Source organism: Furipterus horrens, unplaced genomic scaffold, assembly GCF_987537825.1.
Source record: "Furipterus horrens unplaced genomic scaffold, mFurHor1.1.pri manual_scaffold_12, whole genome shotgun sequence".
Taxonomy (NCBI): domain Eukaryota; kingdom Metazoa; phylum Chordata; class Mammalia; order Chiroptera; family Furipteridae; genus Furipterus; species Furipterus horrens.
This window is the reverse complement of record NW_028327182.1, coordinates 18,940,132-18,965,379: the sequence shown is the minus strand read 5'-3', so window position 1 is coordinate 18,965,379 and position 25,248 is coordinate 18,940,132. Positions and strand designations below refer to the sequence as shown.

The window sequence follows — 25,248 nt, the reverse complement described above, 5'->3', positions numbered from 1 at the left end:
CGAGACTTAGGGGAAAATAACAATATACCAATAATGTCTTTCACTTTTTAAAAAACAAACATGATATACTTTATTTTGTCTGACGATCTTTTTTTTTTTCCAAAATGCAAAAGTAACAGTGAACACAGCTTTCCCTTTTTTCTACCTCTTATCATCAGTGACCCAGAACTAACAATTTCCATTTCTAACAGGCTGATTTTCAAAGTATTTAGGCTCTATATAACCTTTAAATTGAGTGTATATTTTATGCCAGCTATTGTTTTACTAATAAATAGCTCATTTCTGCTGCTTTCACTACCAGACATTAAGCTGCATTGAGTATGTGCATATTAACAATCTTTTAAATTGCTGTTGATCTAAACACAATACCCTTTCTCTGTTCGAAGGACAAAACGTTGAGCCATTTGGAATGAGTTGTGCTAGATTTTCCCCAAACCACTATATAATTTTATTTCGTCTCCTTTGTGGCTAGAATATAGTTGACTGTGGTGACTATTTTGGATTTTTGCTGTCAAATAAGGTTTATCTTTGTTAGATATTAAAATTTCTAACTGAATAGACACTCCTCCAAAGAGGACATACAGAGCACCAATAGGCATATGAAAAATGCTCAATGTCATTAATCATCAGAAAAATGCAAATTAAAGCCACAATAAGATTACCACCTCACACCTGTCAGAATGGCCATCATCAATAAATGAACAAACAAGTGCTGGCAGGGATGTGGAGAAAAGGAAACCCTTATGCACTGTTGGTGGGAATGCAGACTGGTGCAGACACTGTGGAAAACAATATAGAGTTTCCTCAAAAAGTTAAAAATGGAACTGTCTTTTGGTCCAGCGATTCTACTTCTGGGAATACACCCTAAGAATCCTGAAATGCCAACTCAAAAATAGATGCACCCTATGTTCATAGCAGCATTATTTACAATAGCCAAGATCTGGAAAAGCCCGAGTGCCCATCAGTAGATGAGTGGATAAAAAAAGCTATGGTGCATTTACACCATGGAATACTATGGGGCTGTAAAAATAGAAGGAACTTTTTACCTTTTGCAACAGTATGAATGGACCCGGACGTTACTATGTTAAGTGAAAGAAGCCAGTCAGAGGAGACAAAAGCATATGTTCTCTCTTATATGTGAAATCTAATGAACAAAATTAACTGATAAACAAAATATAAACAGAGGTTGCCTATCTCTAAATCCCTGCTGTACCCTGTACCAACTGTGTAATCCCAGGCAAGCTATTCACCTCTCATTGCCTCAGTTTCCTCATCTATAAAATGAGGATTATTCTATGAGAATTAGACATCGCATTAATATATGTAAAGCTCTTAGAACAGTGCCTGGTATTCAGTAAGTGCCTCATAACTATTTACTTTTATGGTATGTGGGCAGAAAGGGCAGAAGGGCTCTGCATCTTTTCAGTGTATAGGGTCTTAAAAGAATTAATTTGTTCACCAACAGAACCTGGCATGACTTGTGAGAGATCAGACAGAAGTTAGAAACGTAAGGAAATAAGAACACATCTAGAGGGATCTGTGAGTCTCAGGGGAAGACCCAGCCAGAGCAGGACTGAACTAGAGAAACCATGGGGCTCTACACAATGTCAGGTGCATATCAGAATAAGGAACAAGGCTTACATTCTGGTGTGGAAGGCAGGAGAGCTGTGAGTGCTGGCCACCCACAAGGGCAGTCACATCAGCAGTAAATCTCAGAACTTTAGGCTGAATCACTGGCTTTCTCATTGGCTACAAATGAAATCACATGGGAGGCTTAAAAAACAGTGATGCCTGGGCCTCTCACCCCTAGACAGTCTCTTTTATTGCTCTGGGGAAGCACCAGGGTACCAGATTTCTGAAGTCTCTCCCCTATGATGCTATTGATACCAGGGTTGAGCGTCTTACATCCCTTTAAGCTTGTCAGCATTCATCCTTCAAGGTGTGAGCAGCCCAGCTGTAGGTAAATGAGTAACAAAATGGCTAAGAAAACACTGTCCCTGCTTATTTACCACCTCTTCATAGGTACGCTCTCTGCTTACCCACCCCCTCCGGCTGCTGGTAGTTCATGGTGCCTTTTTGCTATTCAGAAAAATGCTCCCCTTCTTCAAGACCCTTTGGCAAGGACTAAGAAGAGTCTGTGACGTTACCTGACATGCAAGTTAACAAGTTAGCCTACGACGCTTCCTCGGATGGTGGCGAGGACACGAGGCTCCTGGGCCAGAAACAAATGGCTTTATTATGCACAGAAGTAGCAGTACACAGAGACTCAGCTTTTTTGTTGCACTGATATCCCAAGTACCCTTTCCCACAAGAATGTAGAGAGGGCCCGGTGACATCTGCACATGTAGCAAGTTTTATTACAGGAAAGAAACCCTGAACTTAAAGGACCTAAATCTTTTATAATGGGCAGTAAGCCTGCCTGCTCTTTACTCCTAGGCTGTTTGCTCTGAACATCTTTGAGAAGATCATCTGAAATAAAACAGCGAGTGCCCCCAGCTGGCAAAATGTCAGGAAATGTGTGAGACCCATGGAGAATTGTCTTCGAGCACATTGTCAGAAAAAAAAAAAAAAAAAGGTTATAATACACTGATTTCATTAGAGTGAAAAACTTTATGTCCTCTGCTATGCAATTATCAGGATAAATATGCAAAATTACAATGTCTATGATGTGAATGGAGCCGTCTCACATACGGCGTCATTGAATAGTTCACAACATGCACAACTGTACCTGGTGACATTGTGTCTCAGTTTTTATGTTTTTAGTTTGCTTTTCTTCTTTATTCGTGTTTCGTACTCAACCTTGCTTTCAGACATTTTTTTTTAATTCACCTCATTCCTAATCAGTTTCCTTCTTTCACCCCAACTTTCCACCAAGTATTTACCTTAAGATTTTGATACTTTAGATATGATTAGTCCCATACACTCATAGGCCTAAACCTTGTAATTAGCACAGTGGAGCAACATATGGCACCCCCAGGACTGGAACACACAGATTACCTCTCAGAGCTAAAGTGGCAAAATCCATGTACAATGACTGAGTTGTATACAAAAGACCCATGCTAAGGGAGAGAGAAAATGATAGATTTCCAAGACTTTTGACATGGTCTCAGGGCCATGAAGATACTTCAGGAGGACATGATGTGCCACAAGTAAGCTGCCATCTCAGGAGTTACAAGAACTCAAATTTAATTCTTGGAAGAACTATGCTGAAAAGGAGCCAAAACAAGCACATACCGTCATGTGTCTGAGTGTGGCAACAACAGGAAGATGGTCAATATGGAATTTTAAAAGAAGAACAAAGAAAAAGAAGTGGACAGAGACTGCCTAGCATATCCTGGGTAGACCTGCATTAGGTGAAGTCCGGCAGAGAAGCATCCATTGTATGCGAGCAGGAGCTTCCATCCAGTTCTCCTGAAGTCTTGGTAAATGCCCATCAAATCTCTGCCACTGCTTTCTTCTAGTTCCACACTCAGCAAGCAACTTTCCATTACTCATCTGACATACCAACCACACTGCGCAGGGTTGTGTCTGCCTGGCTATATAAATAGTGAGATTCTTTTCTTTACAATCGCTTGCCTGTAATGCACATCACACTCTGGTTTAAAGCTTATTCAATATTTAAAGCAATTCCTTTCTCTCTTAGCTTTGTGGAGAGCGTTCTGGGTTAAAAGAAGATTTTTTTTTTAGTTAAATTTCCCCAACATCTTATTCTTCCACATCCACGGTCCTTAGCATGCTATTTTTTCACACATAGAAGATTTTGTGTTGCTTTTAACCATTTCTTTTCCCATCTTTTACACATCTGAGACTAAGTACATTTTTTTTTTAGGTGGTGGAAAAAAGAATAATACTGATTCAAAGAATGAAACCAGAGTCAGATGGTTTGGAAATCTTTCCAAGCTAGATTCGATTGTGAATGTTAAACTGCAGAAAAAGGATAATGTTCTTTGTGGATACCAAGGAGTATAGAGGGAGAAAGAAAAAGAGCAGGGCTCAGTAGAAATTCCAGAAGGCAGAACCCAAGTAGCCACTAAAAAAAAAAGCCTAACATCACAAGAGGCCACATTAATTCTAAATATTTTCCAAAAATTTTGAGGGAATACTAAGATGTGGAAATGCCTGACTAATTTGTATACTTTGAATGAGTCATGACAGACATTTCAGCTGACAGGAAGTTCTCTCATTGAAACATGACAATAGCATATTTTGCCTTTTATATGTCATCCCATTGATACCCAGAGGCTATGTTTGATTGTGTGGTAAACTTGGAGGCTCCAGATCTCACCGACCCCACTGACAGATCATGATAACATGTTTGGGGTGTAAAAATTAAAATCCAGAAATGTTGATTGCATTGGGCTGTAAGTCAGCAGCACGTTTTCTCAGAGCAAAGACTAAGGGGTAAACAAAATAAAGGTAATTTATGAGAAGCAAAACGAGAATTTGGCCAAGTGCAACCAGCAGAAAATCTGGTGGACCCATGTATTCTGGGCATCAGGGAGATGGATGATTTCATGGGGTAAGGAGAGCATCTGGCTTTTCCATGATCTGTGTAAGGTAGCTCTCCATCCATTCCTCTGCTGCTAACCAAGTGAGCATTGCTAAATCTCCTTCTCAGGTACCTTGATACAGAAAAGGGCCTAAATAGCAGACTTCTATGGACACCAGAAATTATAAAATTCTGATCAATGTAAATTAATAAATTGAAATTCTGATTAACTCCTTCTAATCATGTAAGTGAAGTCGGTGAGAGTCTAGTGAACATTGAGTGCACTGATACCAATTGAGATTTACAAAATGGATACGATACTGAGCCCAGGTCCAGCTGCCTGCCCCTCAAAAGCCTCAAGAGACAAGGGCTGGTGGAAGGAAAGTGGGTTTATTCAAGAGCTGGCAGCCTGAGAAGATGGCAGACTAATGTCACAAAGGCCATCTTGGCAGGCAGGTTGTTGTAAGAAGAGAGAAGAAAAAAAAAAAAAAACAGAACAAATGAATCAAAAGGTTGGGGTTGAGAGTACTTTGTTGAGTGGATTCCATTGTACAAGCCAACAGTGTGTTCAGATGACTGGTTGAAGGTTGGCAAATCTCCCAAAACTGAGTGGCTGAAGGCTGGTGTCTGCTTCTTTGAAAGTTAGTTTCTCTAGAGTTCTTGAGTAAACAGGCTGTTTATCTGCAGTCACATATTAGTTAACAGGTCATCATTTAGAGGAACAACGTTAAAAGAATAATGGGGCAAGATAAAGATAACCAGCCCGCAAACGTCATCATCTGCCAAGGTGAGCCCACAAATGTCGCTATCCATGGGGCCCAGCCTCCGCAATGACTTGGAATCAGTCTGTGGATCTTTGTTCTCGCCTTGCCTCTCCTCTCCTCCCCTCTCCTCCCCTCCCCTCCTCTCCTCTCCCCTCCTCTCCTCCCTTGCCACTTCCCACCCCTCCTTCTCTCTCTCTCTCTCTGTCCCTCTCTTTTCTTTAATTTCATAAAGCAATTTTGGGGACTCTAGTTTATCAACCATGAAGAAAATATGCAAATGGAAAGGAGATAAAAGATAAAATCACTGTGACATTAGCAAAATATCCTGCCTAATGGTCTATATTCAACTAAATGGGGCAAAACCACACACACAGACACACACACACACACAAAAAAAAAAAAAACCTAAGAAAAAATATGAAAAGTAGAATATGACAATTCTTGAAAAATATCATTGTACATGAGAAGTCATGCCAAATAATGAATGACACACCTGTGGCTCCTCTCTGAAGACTGTTACCACACAGGTCCCTCAAGACCCAGCACCCCTGGCCACAATTGATTGTACTAGCAATGGATGTTGATCTAAGGAGAACAATCTAGAGACCACTGGTGGTCTGGAGATGGTTAAATTCCAAGTTCTACCAAAGTGAGATGACAGTGATTAATCTGAACTCTCCTTGTAGGGTCTGTGATCTATAGATTTTTTTAATGTTAAGACAGTAATATGCAAGTATGTATGATCATATTAGCACTCCTATTTTAGTACCCTGACTAGTACCTCTCACCTTTGCTGAGTTTGATATCTTCCTTAAGAGCTCCATGGTCTCCAAGCTTTGGGGTGGTCATTCTGTTACTGAACCAACCAGGGCTCATTCATGTGGTGCCTTGGTGTGTGACCCAACAATTAGTGTTGAGAAAAACAGGTCTTTATTTACAATATTCCAACCTGGGGTGGGGGCGGGGCTGGGAGCACTTCAGTTCAGAGCCCCATTCTCCCATGAGACCCAGCACTTCCCTTGCTCCCCAAAAGGCAGTAAACCAAAAACAAGCCAAATAGTTCCCCATCTCCTTATCTGTCAGCCCTCTCCTTCAGGATCTGGGGTACATTGTCCTCAGCCTCCATATAATAGTCCAGGAAAGCATGTGGTGTGTTACACTGGGTCATGGTGAAGTCCAGGAAAGGCACAAGTCCTAAAAGAGTGTCCTCTTCATATGTTCTGAGTTCCAAGAGTCCAGATAGAGTCTGGTCTGCAAGGCAGAGTCCTTGGTGGCTTCGGAGTCAGCTGGGGCGGGCACAATCAAAGCAGCAGCGTGCCTGCTTTCCTACTCGCCCAGGGCGCATGGCCGGATCCTGACTACAAACTGCATAACTGCTCGCTGCTTCCCACATGGCTGCTCCAACCTGCTCCTTCATCATGGCACCTTCCTCATGCTCTTCAACATGCTTCCTTCCTCAAGGGTGCCCACCCTTCCTTTTAAATAGCACAGCTATTATCTAGCTACCAAATTGCCATAGATATGCAAAGTACCTTAAATGCTGTATTATCTCCTTTTCCCATCCTCCAAACCATGGGCTGTAGGGATTTTGGGGATCCCTTCCCCATTCTGTTTCAATTCTAGATTGGGGGGGTTGAGGGGATAGAGGAGCATCCGTCACAGACAGAGTGATCCTGCAGCCAAAGGCACGTCCCAACACCAGGGACCAGTGTGATTCCTGTGGAACTTACTGTTAGGTTTGTGCAAGAAAGAAGGAAGGAATCGTGAATCAGCTCAAAGCCATTACTGAAGGATGTTCCAGCAGGTGGCTGAGTCTGGAGCCACTGCAGCAGCGAGCCGCCACAGAGTGGGGTTTTTAGGGGCTTTACTCCTGGGAAACAGGATTGTCAGGGTCCAGGCAAGCATAACGACTGGACCGCAAGCTAAAACAATTGATTCTTGCAAAACTGGGAGAGGGGGTTTCCGAGAACACAGGGAGTGGTAATTTCGAGAACATAGGATGCCACTGACCGTAGCCTGTTTTGCAAGGTCTGACGCAGGTGGTTAGTCAAGGGGCAGGCAAAATGGTGGTCTCTGGCCCTAGCAATTACTATGAGCAAACAAAAGGAAAAGGAAGGACCAGCATAAAAGAGAGGTATTAAGATAAAGAAGTATTGTAAACGATCCTGGAAGAAACAGGAAAAAAAAAAACGCATTTAATTTATGAAGTAATTTTCTCAATGAGATTTAAGTTATGGTATTTATAAAACAAGAAAAAGCTGCCAGGTAAAATATTAACCAGGCCCTGGCTGTTGTGGCTCAGTGGATTGAGCATTGACCTGTGAGCCAAGGGTCTCTGGTTCGATTCCCAGTCAGGGCACATGACTAGGTTGCACATCAGGTCCCCAGTTGGGGGTGTGAGTGAGAGGCAACCACACAGTAAAAAACTAAATAAGTAAAAAAATAAAAAATAAAATAAAATATTAACCAGAGGAAAATAAGCGTTCTTATAAAATAAAAACATGATTGCCAAAATAAGAAATTTATTAAAGAACTGAATATCAGAATGGGCACAACAGAAGAGCGAATCATAAGAATCAAGTGGAGACAGGGACGATAAATGCAAGAGACATAATATCTTCCTAATATATGTTCAGAAGAAGAATATAGAAGAAACTGAATCAAGAAAATAATAGAAAAAAAAATTTCTCTAAGCTGAAGAAAGACTTGATCATCTGAAAAGAACCTCTGGTGTAAAATGGGAATATTGAAATTATGAAATATTGAATTATGACTTTGATTAAATTAAATCTTGAGAAATCATATCCTCTCTATATATACATACCCCTCAGAGACCTAGCCTTTTCCCCAGATAATCAGCAATCCTGAGGCAGCTGGTCCAGACCTCTGCTTGCTAAAAGATAACATCTTGATTCAAGTTATGTTTCAGTTCCTGAGCCCTAAGGTGAAACAACCCCCTGGCTACTTTCCCATAAAACCAGACACAGGACCACCAAAACAGCTCAGAGTTGTCCTCAAGGCCTGAAGAGATGATTCACCGCCCTGACCCTACCTCCAACCTATAAGCTCCCAGCACGGTCCCAAACCCCAAACCCACAGTGTCTTCGATTTTGCCTCACATAATCTGGAACCTACATGCTGTTGGGGATTTCAGGTTTTTGAGCATTAGCCTCCCATTCTCCTAGATGGTGCCATTCACAATAAAATAGCCAATATTTCTCCACTGCAGTTCTCGGTGTCTACCTAGTGTTTGGCTCTGTTAGTGCTGGGTGGATGAACTCTTTTTGTTCTGGATCAGAAGCAGAAGGAGGTAACTAGGCTTTTGCTGCTGAAATACTTAACTGCACTCATTTTGAGGTCCATGACGATTCTATATTTGAATATAGCTTCAAAATAGCAAGAACTACCTAGACTATATTCTGTCTGCTGAATGTACATACAAAATTTCTGCATGAAAGTTTTTTAAATATCTGCCAGATGTATTCAAATGAGGCATCCATCCATCTTACTCTACTTTTAGCAAACATCTGGTGCAGAGCAATAACAGCTGTCGGATAATCACTCAGTATTTGCTAGTTAACCGAGAAACACAAACGAGCTATTTTATGCTTATGAGAAAAGCTACAAACAGTACTTTGTTCAGGTAGAGTGACTTAGAGAATAAATTGTAACTAACCTGAGCTTTCACAGATGGAAAGGTTTCTTCACTATAAAATATGTTGAGTCAATTGTATTTAAGCAATGATTTTTACAGTCACACACTCATTAAATAGTTCAAATTCCTCATTCATAGTCTCTGAAACCTAATCCCTTCCTGTGCACTTAAAAAACTCCATTCAAAGTTTATTAACTTCGTAAAGAAAGGTGTGTACACACACACACACAAGAACATATGGAGAACACATACACACAAAATAACCATTTACTCCTTGAGGCATTCTCTTAAATATTATTTTAAAATATTCTTTTGGATGTCTTACTGAAGTTTTTATTTTCTCTGTTAAAATTTGGCTTTATCTTATTGCCTAGGGGTTGGAGAAAATGGAGCCAGAACGATAGCAGATAGGTAATGGCCTACATAGTGGAGAAGATTTTGATAGCTGTTATTGTGGTTGCTGCTGTTGCTTTAAGGAAATCAAATACACGTTGCCCCATAGCTTCCTCTTTTACAAAAACATCCTCAAGGTAAGTATGTTTCAATATCCCAAATGAATTAACGACAAACTAATGAGGGAAACATACCCTGAACGCTACCACTGTGATCCCTGATAAAACATAAGCTTTCAAAAAATGAAACAATAATTACAGTCCAGAGATTGACTCCTCAGATTTTGTTCAATGGTAGCACAGGAAGTATAAGGCAGGAAAAGAGAAACTGAAATTCAAATATCCCAAATCAGCTATTCTGGGGAAAAAATTGTCAGATTAAATGGTTTCTCTTTTTTACAAACAGTCTACAGTCTCCCATTACTGATTCATTGTTTCAAATATTCTTAATTTACTCACAAATAATTTTGTAGCTGAATGCAGGTCCGGCTGCCTGCCGTAACCAAAGCCAACTTCATGAGAAGATGCTAATGAGAAGGAAAGAGTTTTATTTAAGTGCCCTTCACCTGAGAACATGGGGGACTCTTGTCCCAAAGCTCATCTCCACATCTCAGTACAGGCAGAGGTTTTTATAAGGAGGGAGAGGGAAAGCAGAACAAAGGGATCAGGGGGAGGGAGCTGCAGGTGTGCAGGCTGTGTTCTTGCTCATCCTGATATAGATCTTTAATGTCAGACTCCAGGAACTGGTCAGTCAGCAAGCCACCCCAGGCCCAGGCAGGATCCAGAATAGCCCGTTTCTTCAGTAGGCTTAAAAAAAGGTTGTTAGTGAAATCATATGGTATTTGTCTTTCTAATGTTCTCCAGGTCCATCCATGCCGTTGCAAAGGGTAAAATTTACTTCTTTTTTAGGGCCAAGTAGTATTCCATCATGCAAGTGCCTCATAGCTCTTTTAATCACTCACCTACTGATGGACACTTGGGCTGCTTCCATATCTTGGCAATTGTAGATAGTGCTGCAATGAACATAGGGGTGCTTATGTTCTTTTGAATCGGTGTTTTGAGTTTCTTCGGATATATTTTCAGAAGTGGGATCGCTGGGTCAAAAGGCAGATCCATTTTTTATTTTTTGAGGTGTCTCCATACTGCTTTCCACATTGGCTGTACCAGTCTGCATTCCCACCAGAAGTGCAAAAAAAAATCCGCGTTTTTCCACATCCTCACCAGCGCTTGTTGTTTGTTGATTTATTGATGGCCATTCTGACAGGTGTGAGATGGTATCTCATTGTGGTTTTAATTTGCATTTCTGTGAAGATTAGTGATTGATGATCATTTGCAAATTCCTTCTCGGATTGTGTAGGTTGTCTTTTCATTTTGTTGATGATTTCCTTTGCTCTGCAAAAATATTTTAGTTTGATGTAATCCCATTTGATTATGTATTCTTTCATTTCTCTTGCCCAACAAGATATAGCAGAAAAAAATATTACTAAGAGAAATGTCAGAGAGTTCACTGCCTATGTTCTTTTCTAGGAGTTTTATGACTTTGAATCTCACATTTAAGCCTTTAATCAATTTTTAGTTTATTCTTATATAAGGTGTAAGAAGGTAGTCTAGTTTCATTTTATTTGCATGTATATGTCCAATTTTCCCAGCACCATTTATTGAATAAACTGTGTTTGCCCACTGTATGTTCTTGCTTACTTTGTCATAGATTAATTGACCAGATAAGCATGTGTTCATTTCTGGGCTCTTTATTTTATTGCATTGATTTATGTGTCTTCTTTTATGCTGGTACCATGCTATTTTGATTACTATAGCCTTGTAGTATGGTTTGATATCAGGTACCATGATACCTACAACTTTGTTCTTCTTTCTCAAGCTTGCTGTCGCTATTCTGGGTCTTTTGTGGTTCCATATAATTTTTTGGATTATTTGTCCTAATTCTGTGAAAAATGCTATTGGTATCTGATAGGGATTACATTAAATCTATAGATTGCTTTGGGTAGTATGGACATTTTAACAATGTTAATTCATCCTGCCCATGAGCATAGTATATGTTTCCATTTATTTATATTTTCATCAATTTCTTTCTTTGATGTGTTATAATTTTTTGAGTACAAGTGTTTTACCCCCTTGGTTAAATTTATTTCTAGGCATTTTTAAATGCAATTTTAAATAGAATTGTTTCCTTAATTTTTCTTTCTAATAGTTCATTATTGCTGTATAAAAATGCGACCAATTTTTAAATATTAATTTTTTTCCTCCTATTTTACAAAATTCACTCATCAGTTCTAGTAATTTCTTGTGTATGAAATCTCTAAGGTTCTCTCTATATAGTATCATGTTATCTGCAACTGATAACAGTTTTATTTTTTTCTTTCCAATTCAGATGTCTCTTATTTCTTTCTCTTGTACAATTGCTGTGTCTAGGACTTCCAATACTATAGTGAATAAAAGTGATGAAAGTGAACAACTCTCTCTTGTTCCTGATTTTAAGAAAAATGCTTTTAGCTTTTTCCTGTTTATTGTGATGTTAGCTGTGAGTTTGTCAATGTGTCCTAAATTATGTTAAGGTATGTTCTCTCTAGTTCAACTGTTCTGAGAGTTTTTGTAATAAATGGATGCTGGATTTTCTCAAATGCTTTTTCTATATTTGTATGATCATATGATTTTTATCCTTCATTTTACTTATGTGGTGTATCAGGTAAATTGACTTACAGATAGCGAACCAACTTTGCATCCTTGGAATAAATCCCACTTGATCATAGTGTACAATCTTTTAAAAATATGGCTGAATTTCATTTTCTAATTTTTTTTGAGAATTTTTGCTTGTATGTTTATCATAAATATTGGCCTATAATTTTCCTTTTTCATAATATCTTTATCTGGTTTTAAAATTTGAATAATGTTAGCCTCATAAAAGGAGCTTGAGACCCTTTACCTCTCCAGTTTTTTTAAATAGGTTGAGGATAGGTATTAATTCTTTTTTGAATGTTTGTTAAAATTCACCTGTGAATTGATCAGTACAAGACTTCTATTTGTTGGGAGTTTTAGGATTATTGATTTGACTTCATTGGTAGTAATTAGGCTGTTCAAATTTTATTTTTATTCTTGATTCAATATTAGAAGATTGTATGTTCTAGGACTTTATCCATTTCTTGTAGATTGGCATATAATTGTTAGTAGTACTTTCTTATAATCATTGTATTGCTGTGGTGTCAGTTGTCACTTCTCTTTCATCTCTGATTTATTTATTTAGGTCCTTTCTCTTTTTTTGTTGATGAGTCTGGTTAAAAGTTTACCAACCTTGTTCATCTTTTCAAAGATTCAGCTCTTGATTTTATTGGTCTTTTCTACTCACTTTTTTTTAGACTTTATTTTATTTATTTCCACTCTGATCTTTATTATTTCCTCTCTTCTCCTCACTTTGGGCTTTAACCCTCTGCTTTACCTAATCTTCTGTTGATTCCTTCTAGTTTATCCTTCATTTCAATTATTGTATTCTTCACTTCTGACTGAATCTTTTTTGAATTTTATGTCCTTTTTATGCTTAGTATCTCTTTGTTGAAGTTCTCACAGAGATCATCCATTCTTCCCCTGAGTTCCTTGAGCAGCTTTATAACCAGTGTTTTGAACTCTGTATCTGGTAGATCCCTTGCCTCCGTTTCATTTAATTCCTTTTCTGTAGATTTGTTCTGTTCTTTCATTTGAGACATATTTCTTTCTCTCCATTTTGGCTGCCTCTCTGTGTTTGTTTCCATGCATTAGGTAGATCTGCTCCTTCTCTGAGTCTTGGCAGGTGGCCTTATATAGTAGCTGGCTTGTGGGGCCCAGTGGCACAGTCTCCCTGATTACCTGAGCCGGGTGCTCCAGGAGTGTCCCTTGTGTGGGTTATGCATGCCCTCCTGTTGAACTTTGATTGCTGTTAGCACAGCATCATGTGGGATTGAACCATAGGCTGGCTGGATGAGAGGATTGACCACACGACAGCATATGAGCTGCTGTGTGAAGGCTGACCCCCACAGAGCAGGACTCATCACTGTGGGATCTGGTGACTGCTGAGATATCCCTTTGGGCGTACCACTTGTGGAGCTAATCACATGGTGCTCTGTTGTGACCTGAAGCCAGCCACTAGGTATATTAGTTCTGGGACCTCTTGGAAGAGACCCCAGTGCAAGTCATGCCTGACATTGCCTATGACTGGCCTGGGGCTATGTGTTAGTAGCTATAAAGCAATCTGCATTTGGCATCTGCCTAGATGGATGTGGGAGGGTCATGTTGCAAACCAAGGCTGGCTACCACCAGTACCAGGCCTGTGGTAGGTCAACAAAAGGCCTAAGGCACCTTGAGACAGGTGCTGCCTGCTGGCTGTTCATAAAGCTCAATCACTGATAGAGCTTTGGGAAAAATGCAAATTGGATAAGGTAGGGTCTCAGAGAGTCAGCAGGTTTGGGTGAGTGCTGTTTACCAGGTTAATACAGAATCAGATTTGACACCAGTGCTGAGCTTGATACCACTCAGAAAAGTCTGAGGTTACATGGAGGGTAGCTGCTACCCACTTGGGACATGTGGACCTTTGTGGTAGGGCCACAATTCAGGCAGACTTCAGGGTGGAGCTAATAGAGTTACTGGGCTAATGCAGATTCAGAGTTGGTTGCATTGCATGAGGGCTCAATACGGGAACAATGGCAGCTGTCCTGCCAGCCTTCACCCCAAAGCCAGAGTTTCTCCTTGTATGTTTCTGGCACTCCATGACCCGATTCTCTGTCTCTCCACTAAAGTCCAAGGTGAGTGCCTGCAAGTGAGGGTTTTTGTACTGACCCTTTAAGAGGATGCCTGGGTTTCTAGCAGCCTTCCAGCTCACCCGGATGTTTCACAGTCAAATGTTACATGGGCTTCTCTTCCCAGTCCTGGGGTTAAGATCCTTGCTCCTGAGGGGGGACCTGTACAGCTGAGATATCCCCCCAGATTCTCTACCCTCACACTTGGGTACAGGGCTATCCCATTTCACATCTCTACCCTTCCTACAAGTCTCGACATGGCTTCTTCTTTATATCCCTAGTTATAGGACTTCTGTTCAGCTCATCTTCAGATGGTTATCTAGGTTGATTGTTCTATAATTTAGTTGTAATTTTCATATGGTAGTGGGCGTAGGTGAGTGCAGCATCCACCTAGTCTGTCATCTTGACTGGACCTGATTGCTTCCAGTTTTTCACCACATAATCAAGGCCATAAATTGTATTTTTTCTTTTTTATCAAAACTTCCATATATCCATGCTTATTTCCTTAGGATAAGTTTTTAGAAGTGCAATAACCAGATAAAGGAATACATATTTTTCTAATTTTTGACATAATGTTACCAAAAAACGCAAGTTTGGCTGCTCACGGCTAGAAGGCCAATATTTGCCAACAAGTGTTGGGTGGAAAAGAAAGGTTGCCTTATGCAGGAAGCTGGCAGTCTGGGAATATGGTGAGCCAAAATTCAAAGACCATCTCTGAAGTTCGGAACCAAGCAGAAGACTTTTAAAGTGAGGAAGGATGGGAAATAGTAGGAGCTACCTGCTGGCCCCCACATAGCCAGTATACAGATAATCATTTTGATTGTACAGAGACTTGCTTACATCAGGGTTCCTATTCTTTGTAGTCAGACATGACCTAGGTCATTCATTATCTCCCTTGAAATCTCTGGTTCCTCAAAACAAGTTTAGTTGGGAAGTGTTGAAATGGCAGAAATTTTAGGGTTGGGACAAAGAAAAGAATGCATTTGAGAGGCATAAAGGGTATAAAAGGCAATCACACAGAAAATGATTTACTCTTTGGATTCACTCCTGAGATAAACCTCTTCTTCAGACCATGAAGCTCAAGGTATTGTTACGTTTTATGTGGTTTATTTAAATGGATTTTCCAGCTTACCTCTTCCTTTATCAATCTCCTCAATGGCCCTCTCCTTTTAAGAGCTACCGGCCTCTATTTCAAAAATGGCATTTTACTGGTTCTCATAGTGTATGGGTTACCTAATGAACTGCACTTTTTTTTTTTTTTAAATCAGTATTTTACTAATAATATACATGATTTTGTTGTATAAAATTAGGAGAGAAGTGAATCATTATGAGTTCGTGGAATTTTAACCTCCTAGATTTGTATATGTTGATTTGGGCATTACCAGGTTGCATTTTTAATCACCTGTTTATTGTCCTTAGTACCCTTGAGAAGATAGGCTTTCTGCAGCAAGAATCATAACATTTTGGTTTATTATGTGAGACACCTTAACACAGTGCTAGATACATAGCAAGAATTTTTGAAATATTTATTAAATGGCTGCATATTTTGCCTTAATCTATACATTATCACAGTAATGTACTACAAAAAGATGTAAGTACCAGGAGAAAGTCAAGAAGACCAAAATGATATGTTAGAAGTTGACGGGCACAAGTCTGCAGACAGCTGAGCAGCTGCCTGTTCATTGTCTCGTGTTCCCTCCTGTGGGGCCCAGAAAGAGGGTGTTTGTTCTTTGTCATACAGGGCAGGTTTTCAGGGGATCTCCAGACTTCCCCATACTTTATGAAAGCTCTCCTTTCATAAGTCACTGGCACCATGGGATCACCTGGATGAGTACCACAATGACCTGCCAGGCCCCACCAACGCATGCTCCCAGGACCACATGTCTCCACAAAAGGCGCCCCCAGGTCAGGGCTGACCCTGGAGAGACAGATGGACAGCTAGTCACTCACTGTCCTCTCCTGTGGGATGAGAGCTTGAAAAGAGGCAGTGTTGCTTCGAACAAGGGATCCCACCAGTACTGGAAACTCTGTTTTACTGGGCAACCATCAAACCAGTTCTCTTTCATCCCTCCCTCCCTCTTCTCCTAAGTACATTTATCCACATTTTAGCAGCATGAAAATCATGTTATTCTCCATTTGAATCATAAATGCCCTTGTCAGCAGCCTTTCTCTCTGCCAGTGATCTGCACCCTGCTTTCTCTCACTCCCAACTCATTCACCTTTATTTGTGTGTGTGTGTGTGTGTGTGTGTGTGCACGCGTGTGTTGGGCATGGGTGGGTCTATTGGTTCTGAAAGAAGTATGCTCCATCCCTGAATGAGAGAGATTTGTTAAATCTCTTATTGCTGTTATTGGATAGGAATCGGGCCTGGAGTGGGTCTGCCTCGGGCTGGCCAGTAGCATGTGGGTTCTTGACTTTGTGCAGGAAAGACGAGACACATATGAGACAAGTGGTGAGGAAAGAAAACCAGGGATCAAATCAACAAATGGGAACACAGGGAGGGAACAAACAGTCAACCAGTGCAGAAAAAGGAAACAAAAAGAGAGGAGTACAAGGAGAGGCTCAGAAACCTCTGGGACAGCTATAAGCAAACAAACATCTGAATTATAGGGTTGCCAGAAGAAGAACTAGAAATTAAAAATTATGTGAAAAGATAATGGAGCAGAACTTCCCTAACTTGGGGAAGGAAATAAACTTACAGGTCCAGGAAGCACAGAGAGTTCCAGAAAAACGACGCAGGGAGAACCACACCAAGACACATTATAATCAAAATGTCAAAAATTAAAGATAAAGAGAGAATCTTAAAAGCAGCAAGAGAGAAGAATTATGTACAAAGGGGTCCCAATTAGACTATTAGATGATTTCTCAAAGGAGACTGCAGGCAAGAAGGGACTGGCAAGAAATATTCAAAGGAATGAAAAGCAAAAACCTACAGCCACGATTACTCTATCCAGCGAAGCCTTCAGAATAGAAGGGCAGAGAAAGTGATTCCAGGACAAAGTAAAACTGAAGGAGTTCATTAGATCCAAACCACTGTTGTATGAAATGTTAAAGGGACTTGTTTAGAAGAAGGAGGATCAAAACTATGAACATTAAAATGAAAACTGCATCACAACAACCAACAACAGAAGCTAGGGAATTGAAACAAACGCAAACTATGTAGGCACCGATAGGGGAAAAAGAATTGTAGGTATGGGGAACATACTGGGGGGAGGTCAGCGGGGAGGGGGAAGGGGGAAAAGGGAGGGATATGATGCAGGAATTAAGAAGCCTAGTAGGAGGGAGTGGAGTAGACAGGAAGATGTTGAGAAGAACTATATGCACAACCAATGGGCATGGACTAAGGGGGGGGGGTAACTGGAGGGAGGGGGTCATTGGGTGGAGGGGAGCAGAAGGAAAAGAAATTGGGACAACTGTAACAGCATAATAAATAAAACATATTTTTAAAAAAATACCTCAATTTCTTACATGTAAAGGAAGGACAGAAATACAAAGTTAGTGAAGCACTGTTCTAACACTCTTCCCTTTAAAGTCTGTCACAGAAAGCTTTGCCCGCGTGATCCACGGTTTGAAAGTGGGGCACCTGACAGATCATGTTATTCGGAGGAGCAAGAGGATGATTCTGGACACGCTGGGCGTTGGGTTCCTGGGAACCAGTACAGAAGTGTTTCACAAAGCCAGCGAATATAGTAAAGTAAGAAGTTCGTGTCTACTGTAGAGATAAAGCAAGTGTGCGTACCGGTGTGCCTATGAGTGTGCTTGTGTGCGTTCCACTCCTCTGCTCAGCATTTTAGAGATGGTATTTGTTGTGTACATTGTTGTACACTTTTTTATCCTTTTTCTATGTTCTATTACCTGAGTTTTAATATTCACCCATTGTTTTACTAAGTCACTGTCTTTAGACCAGTCTCAACACTAGTAATACCTCATAGCTTATTGCTATTATGATTAAAAGCACTGTTTATCTGAGAGTCTTAGAAGGAATAGCACCTACCCCAGATGATTTGTTTGTGCAAAGACTTTGAGAGTCTCTGGAGAAGAGGCTGGGCCAGCACTCTGAGCAGAGACTGGCTGTGTATGTGGGAGAGGTAGCGTCCACTCTCCAAAGGATGTGCTTGGTAGAGACAGTTCCCCTTTCCCAGTACTTACCCACAAGGAGTCTATGAGAGTAAATTCAGGCTCCACTCCCTGGAGCACTTACAAATCACGGGCTGGGATGGAGCAACAGCGTCTCTTCTCACTTCCATGGAGAAAGCTGTGTATTGTTCTACAAGGAAAAGAGATAAATCCAATGATCTAGTGTAACACAAAGGGTTCAAATAAGGACTGTTGATGTAATGTCTCCAAAGATGCAGAATGTCATTTGAAACAGGGAGTTGGCATGCTGTGTTCACACTCTGTATCACTGATGCTCTCTTGTTCCAGATCTACAGTTCCAATGTATCCAGCACCGTCTGGGGCCAGCCAGCCTTCAGGCTCCCACCGACGTATGCTGCTTTTGTGAACGGTGTGGCTGTAAGGAAGTTTCTGTGTCTTTTCAACTGTTAGACAAGCGTGATAATTTTCGGGGTCAAGAAATATCTCAGAAATCACTCCCACTTTCCTATTTTACTGATCACATCATTGAAACTCATAGAGATGAAGTAGCCTGCCTTCTCTCCTATGCAATAATTTCAGTTTTCATGTTTTAATAGTGAATTTATGCTTTCCAAATCACTTGTGAGGTAGAGAAAATAAGATAAAATTTAGATAAAACCTGCTCTAAGGTATGTCGGATCCAAATTCTGAGTGTGTATATAGCAGAGAACATAGAATCCAATATCCAGACTGAGTTCCTTCTCAATGCCTTTCTTGGTGGTGAGTACCACTTGCTATCTGGTAACCAGCCTTCCATTCATTCATTCAACAGATATTTATTGAGAAAGAAATAATAGCTATATGGTACCTATTGAACCAAAAAATCAGCATTACTTCTCTGACAGACAATGTGTAGGCTTTTACCTCTGTGTCAAGGGCAAGTACCCAGATATAATCTGGACATGAATCTGTCAGAATTTCTGAGACATATTTATGATTTTGGGGACAGTAGCTCAGGATATTTAGTTAAACCCGATGGTGCACCTGGGAATAAATGTCCAGTGAGCAGTGGAAAATGCACCAGCTACATCCAATAAACATAAAAATCCACTTTAAAATCAACTTCCGGTGATTGCTATTTCATATAAGGAAAATGTAAATGGCTGGGATAAAGAGGAGTAAAACTTTATAGCAGAAAATAATGATTTAAGAATATAGCTTAGTATATAATTTTGGTTCAAGAATTCTTGCAACTTCTCCATAAGTTTAAAATTATGTCATAATAAAAGGTACAAAAATATATGGCCTGATATGGAGTAAATGGCATTAAAGTTTTAGTGTGACTTGTTTGAAGGGTAGCAGAGGAAGGGAGGGTGCATGAGGAGCAGCTACCTAATGCCACAGCTTTATTCATAAGGGGAATATAGGTTTTTCCAGGGGCTCTGGCAGAGAGCTGGTCACCTGAGTGAGACCCAAGCTCCTTGGGGCTCACTAGCTGCTCCGCAAGGAACTGCCTGCTCTTGGTAGAGGACAGCATGTCCAGTGCCCAGCTACGTGATCAAGAATCACACCCAATTCATGGGTTTTTATTTTTTAGAGAATCAAGATCTAAAAATCTCACATCAAACAATGTACTTCCTAAACTAAACCCTTACTGACCATTGCATTCAGGGAAATAATTTTGGTTTTTGGTTGTTTGTGTCTGTTTACATAGATTCACTCGATGGATTTTGATGACACGTGGCATCCTGCCACCCACCCTTCTGGAGCTGTCCTTCCTGTCCTCATGGCTTTAGCAGAAGCGCTACCTCCAAGTCCAAAGCTTTCTGGCCTTGATCTACTGCTTGCTTTCAATGTTGGGATTGAAGTGCAAGGCCGATTAATGGATTTCTCCAAGGAAGCCAATGACATACCAAAAAGGTATGAAAAATATTTGCCCCATGGAGAGACAGCCATATTCCCCTTCATCTGTCAATCATTACCTCTGTAGAGCTTTCTGATGTAAAGGCCAGCTCAGTTGAAGATGTTAGCATTAGTGCTAGCGGGTAAGTCAGGCCACACCCCACATACCAAATCATATATACAAAGGTATGACTTCGGAAGTGCTAATGAAAAATATCCTTTGGGTTTAGAAAGCCAATCTAGACAGTGAAATAAATTGGGGTCTCTAATCCCAGGGTGACTCTTGTCATTCTGACATCTGTGGATACCATGAATATTTCTGATCCAATCAAAGCAGAATCTACTTTGATTGGAATTAGGATTCTTCAGACTAATGAGAACATTCAGAATATCCTAAACCTGACTGTTCAAGCCATAGGTCAAAAATGGTCAAATGTGGGCTGTATCATATGGTCCAATACAGTATTTAATTTGCCACTTGGTTCAGCCTGATAACAGAGGTGTAAATTGGAATGCTGAGTGAACTTTCACAGTTTCTACAAGGCCCTTCATTTTTATAGTTATTTACATGGACTTAAGGCAATCAGCAATTTTTGCCTTCACCAATAACTGTATAACTATCATTTATAAAGAACTTACTATATATCAGGCACTGATGTAAGCACATGAATTCATTCAAAAGTCACAAAACTATATGAGATTGATAGAGAAAACAGGTATGGAGAATTTGAAGAATTTTCCCCAAGATCACTCAGCTAAAACGTGAAAGAGCTGTGATTTGAACCCAGGCAGACAGTATGTCCATTATCTATGCTCCTGATCACGACACTGTACTGCCTCCTGGTGGTTGAGGTTTGTTAATCTCCAGCTCTGCTTTTTGCTTTTCAGATTCCATCCTCCCTCAGTGGTAGGAACGTTGGGTAGTGCTGCTGCTGCATCCAAGATTTTAGGGCTCAGCATGACAAAGTGCCAAGAGGCCTTGGCTATTGCTGTTTCTCATGCTGGGGCGCCCATGGCAAATGCTGCCACTCAGACCAAGCCTCTTCATATGGGCAACGCTGCCAGGCATGGGATAGAAGCTGTTTTCTTGGCAATGCTGGATCTCCAAGGAAACAAGCAGGTCTTGGACATGCAGACAGGATTTGGGGCCTTCTATGCCAACTATTCCCCCAAAGTCCCTCCACACTTAGATTCTTACACTTGGCTCCTGGACCAGCAGGATGTAGCTTTCAAGAGTTTTCCTGCACACTTAGCCACCCACTGGGTGGCAGATGCAGCTGCATTGGTGAGAAGGCACCTTGTAACAGACAGAGCCAGGCTCCCCATTGACCACATTGAGAGAATTGTGCTCAGAATTCCAGATGTCCAGTATGTAAACCGGCCTTACCCAGACTCAGAGCATGAAGCCCGTCATTCCTTCCAGTATGTGGCCTGTGCCATGCTGCTTGATGGTGGCATCACTGTCCCATCATTCCACACATGCCAGATCCACAGGCCACAGGTGAGAGAGTTGCTTCGTAAGGTGGAGCTGGAGCACCCTCAGGACAACCTGCCAAACTTCAATACTTTATACTGCGAGATAAGTGTCACCCTCAAGGACGGAGCCACCTTTATAGAGCACTCTGATACCTTCTACGGTCACTGGAGGAAGCCACTGAGCCAGAAGGACCTGCAGGCCAAGTTCAGAGCCAATGCCACCAGGACACTGTCCTGTGGTACAGTAGAAAGACTTATAGCAACAGTGGACAACCTGGAAGGCCTCGAGGACTGCTCTGTGCTAACCACACTTCTGAAAGAACCCTCTCCACCAGAGATGATTTCGCAATCGATCGAGCATTTAACAATTTCATAACACAATCTCCCCTGAGGTGTACCCTTATCTAAATGACTTTGTACTGGGGAAAATTCAGTCATCTGCTCTTGGTCTGCCCAGAAATAAAGGCGGCATGATGGCAAGAGTGCAGTCACAGAACTGGATACATATGGAGAAAAAGTCTGTCCTGTAAATTTGCAAGACTGTTCCAGGTACCTAGAGCAAGATAACATATAGGCAAGAAACACAGAGTAGTTGATTTTATAAGCACTCGTAAAGTAGAATTTCAAGTCACCTGTGATTTGCTTATAAAATCGATCTTTTCAGAGAACTTTTATGAACTTTATAAACCTCACGGTGTGAGAGGAATTTGAACCTGTACATATGTTTACTGACAGTGGAGAAGGGGCCTCCGGCCTGTAGGGCCACCGATGGATTTCTTAGGTCATGGGTTATTAGAAGCTCTGCACAGTGGAGGGAATGCTGTTGGCTTTAAAAATAAGGGCTTAGTGGGTTCAAATCCTGCCTCTGCAATTCACTAGATGCAATTCCGGGCATGGTACTGGGTAGCCTTCTGCCTTAGTTTCTCTATTTGTAAAGCAGAAGTAAAAAGCAGTCTAAAAAACAAAATAGTATGGCTCCAGAAGCCATGCTCTTGAAGGACTACAGCATATCACCTTTCATTACAAAGTATTTTTTGAGAAATAAATAATGAAGAGTCTGAGCTACAACAAAGAATGACAACAAAAACATGTATATGTCTATAGTTTAATATTGACTATATAAAATAACATGTCTTATGGGTCTAAAAATTGTTACATTAGCAAAAAGTTATTATGTTCTAAATTCCTTGCGTTGTTCAAGAAAAGGGCAAAGCTATTAACTCTTAACTTCTATTTGAAAGTATGCATATTACTATTTCTAGAGTAACCATTGCAAAAAAAGCAGGAGAATATATCACTTCTAGGTTAATAGAGAGAAATATGAAATTAGGAGAAAAATAGTTCAGAGGGAGGCAAGAATGGAGGGGGAAAGAAATATAGAAAAGGCAGAACAGACATAAAGTTATAGGAAAAATCCAAATATATTTATAATTACAAAACAGCAAATGGACTAAATGCTCCAGTTTAAAAAGATAGACTATGAAGTCATTTTTAAATGTTTCATAACTCTGTTAACATCTACTTTACATATTATTAATTAATTAATTTTAAGTGTACAGTTCAGTAAATTCTAGTCAATTTATAGGTCTGTGCAAACATCATCACAAACCAGTTTTGAGATACTTCCATTACTCCAAAAAATTCTTCATGACCTATTGCAATCAATCCCCACTCCCCTCTCCAGCCCTCAGCAAGCAATGATCTGCTTTTTACCTCAATAGTTTTGTCTTTTCCAGACATTTTCTACAGTAAATGGAATCATACAATACATAGTCTTATCTGTCTGAGTCTTTCACTTAGCATAGCAGTTTTAAGATTTTTCCACTTATGTTATCAGAGCACTTTATTCCCTTTCATTGCTAATTAGCACTCCATTGTATGAATATACTACATTTTGTTTACTTGTTCATTAGTTAGAGAATAGTTGAATGGTTTCCAGTTTGGGGTATTATGAATAATGCTTTGATGAGCAATCATCTACATGTCTTTCCGTGGGCCATTTCTCTTGGGTATATACTTCTGAGTGAGATTGGTGGGTCATCTGGCAAGTACATGTTTAACTATATAAGTCACTCTATCATATTATATTTCCGCCAGCAATGTGTAAGAATTCTGGTTTCTCCATATCCTCACCATCCCTTAGAATTGTTAGTTTTTAAAATTATAACCAGTCTAGTAAGTGTGTAATAGTTTCATTGTGATTTTAACTTCCATTTCCTTCATGACTAATTCTTGCCCATTTTTGCCAATTATTTTAATTAGCTTGTCTTGTTATTGAGTTGTAAGACTTATTTATATATTCTCGGTGTAATGTCTTTATCAGATATATGCTTTGCAAATATGTTCTCCTAGACTACGCATTCAGGTATTCACTAAAAGAACTCATGGGCCCTGGCTGGTGTGGCTCAGTGGATTGAGCTCTTGCCTGTGAACCAAAGGGTCACTGATTTGATTCCAAGTCAAGGCACATGCCTGGGTGGCGGGCCAGGTCCCCAGTTGGGGGCACATGAGAGGCAACCATACATCGATGTCTCTCCCTCTCTTTCTCCCTCCCTTCCCTTCTCTCTAAAAATAAAATAAATAAAATATTAAAAAAAAGAAAAAGAAAAAAAGAACTCATGGGACTCAGCATATAGTTGTACCCCTGGCTAAGGTTTATGCCACTGTAGTAAAGGATATATGGCAGAATCAACACGATAAAAAGATACAGGCAGAGTCTGAAGAGACCCATGCACAGACTTTCGATGCCGGCCCCTTCAGTGGGGAGACACACGAGTGTGCTCCTTTCTCCAGCAGCAAACACTCAGTATAGTATGTACAGTCACCCTTTGGTACCCCTGGGAATCAATTCTAGGACCTCCCCTGAGAAACCAAAATCCAGGAATGCGCAGACCCTTATATAAAATGGCACAGTATTTGCATGCAGGCCACAGCAGAGTATACTTACACATCACCTCATTTGTGTGGACACAGCATAAGCACTTGGTGCATGGCAAATTCAAATTTTGCTTTTTGGAACTTTCTGGGTTCCCCTCCCCCTATATTTTTGATCTATAGTTGATTGAATCTACACATGCAAAACCCACAGATACAGAGGGCTCACTATACAATGTTTCTGCCTGGAAAGCGACTTAGCAGCCAAGGTTTTCATTAGTGTCTGGTCATATAGGCATCCTCTGCACAAAAACAACCATAATTCCACATTCACAGAAGGCAGGCAGGTGATCAATATTACTGACATTGTTTGCACAGCCGAGGCAAAGGGGACCGTTTTTATAAGTTAGAGACTGGGTCCAGTGGCAAGTCCCCAGACGCCAGTCAAGGACTAAGGTTATAAACAGGCCCTAGTAAAGACAGGAAGCTCTGGCCTGCTCCATTATCTCTTTTCTGCACAGCTTTTCCCATCCTGAATGCCTTCCTTTCCTGTTTGTGCACGGTAGAAAAATGATACAGAAAAATTGGACTTTGCTTACATTTCAGCAATTGTCTCTGTTGCATAGCACGTGAGCTCTGTATGCTGTGTGTTCTATCGTGGTATTAATTCAAACTGATACCCCAGTAGGCTTAGCGCTGCCACAGGCCAAAGAGCTGCAATGATTATAACCAAGGCACTTAAACTGAGAATATGGGTATTTAAAGGGAATTTAAAACATATTTCATAACAACTCTGCTTGGAAGCCTTTATCTAAAACAGATATCACAGTCAGATAACTCC

General features: G+C 40.5%; 1 protein-coding gene and 1 long non-coding RNA gene across 2 annotated transcripts in view; one reads left to right on the top strand and one right to left on the bottom strand.

The window, feature by feature from the left end:
- LOC149995923 (uncharacterized) overlaps positions 1 to 18,244 on the bottom strand; it is a 44,628-nt gene extending 26,384 nt beyond the window's left edge. Inside the window, exon 1 of the long non-coding RNA XR_016507516.1 lies at positions 18,228 to 18,244. This is a non-coding gene — a long non-coding RNA (uncharacterized LOC149995923). The remainder of the gene's footprint in view (positions 1 to 18,227) is intronic.
- ACOD1 (aconitate decarboxylase 1) lies at positions 15,113 to 22,604 on the top strand. Its single transcript, XM_090258965.1, has 5 exons — positions 15,113 to 15,162; positions 17,611 to 17,772; positions 18,504 to 18,593; positions 19,870 to 20,075; positions 20,946 to 22,604. Exons 1-5 carry the CDS (start codon positions 15,151 to 15,153, stop codon positions 21,907 to 21,909), a joined length of 1,434 nt encoding a protein of 477 aa, XP_090115091.1. The 5' UTR covers positions 15,113 to 15,150; the 3' UTR covers positions 21,910 to 22,604.
- Positions 22,605 to 25,248: the final 2,644 nt, after the last annotated feature.

Coding starts and splice junctions, on each gene's coding strand:
- ACOD1 (XM_090258965.1), top strand. Junction 17,773..18,503: donor AAGCCAGCGAATATAGTAAA/GTAAGAAGTTCG, acceptor CTCTTGTTCCAG/ATCTACAGTTCCAATGTATC. Junction 18,594..19,869: donor CTTTTGTGAACGGTGTGGCT/GTAAGGAAGTTT, acceptor CTGTTTACATAG/ATTCACTCGATGGATTTTGA.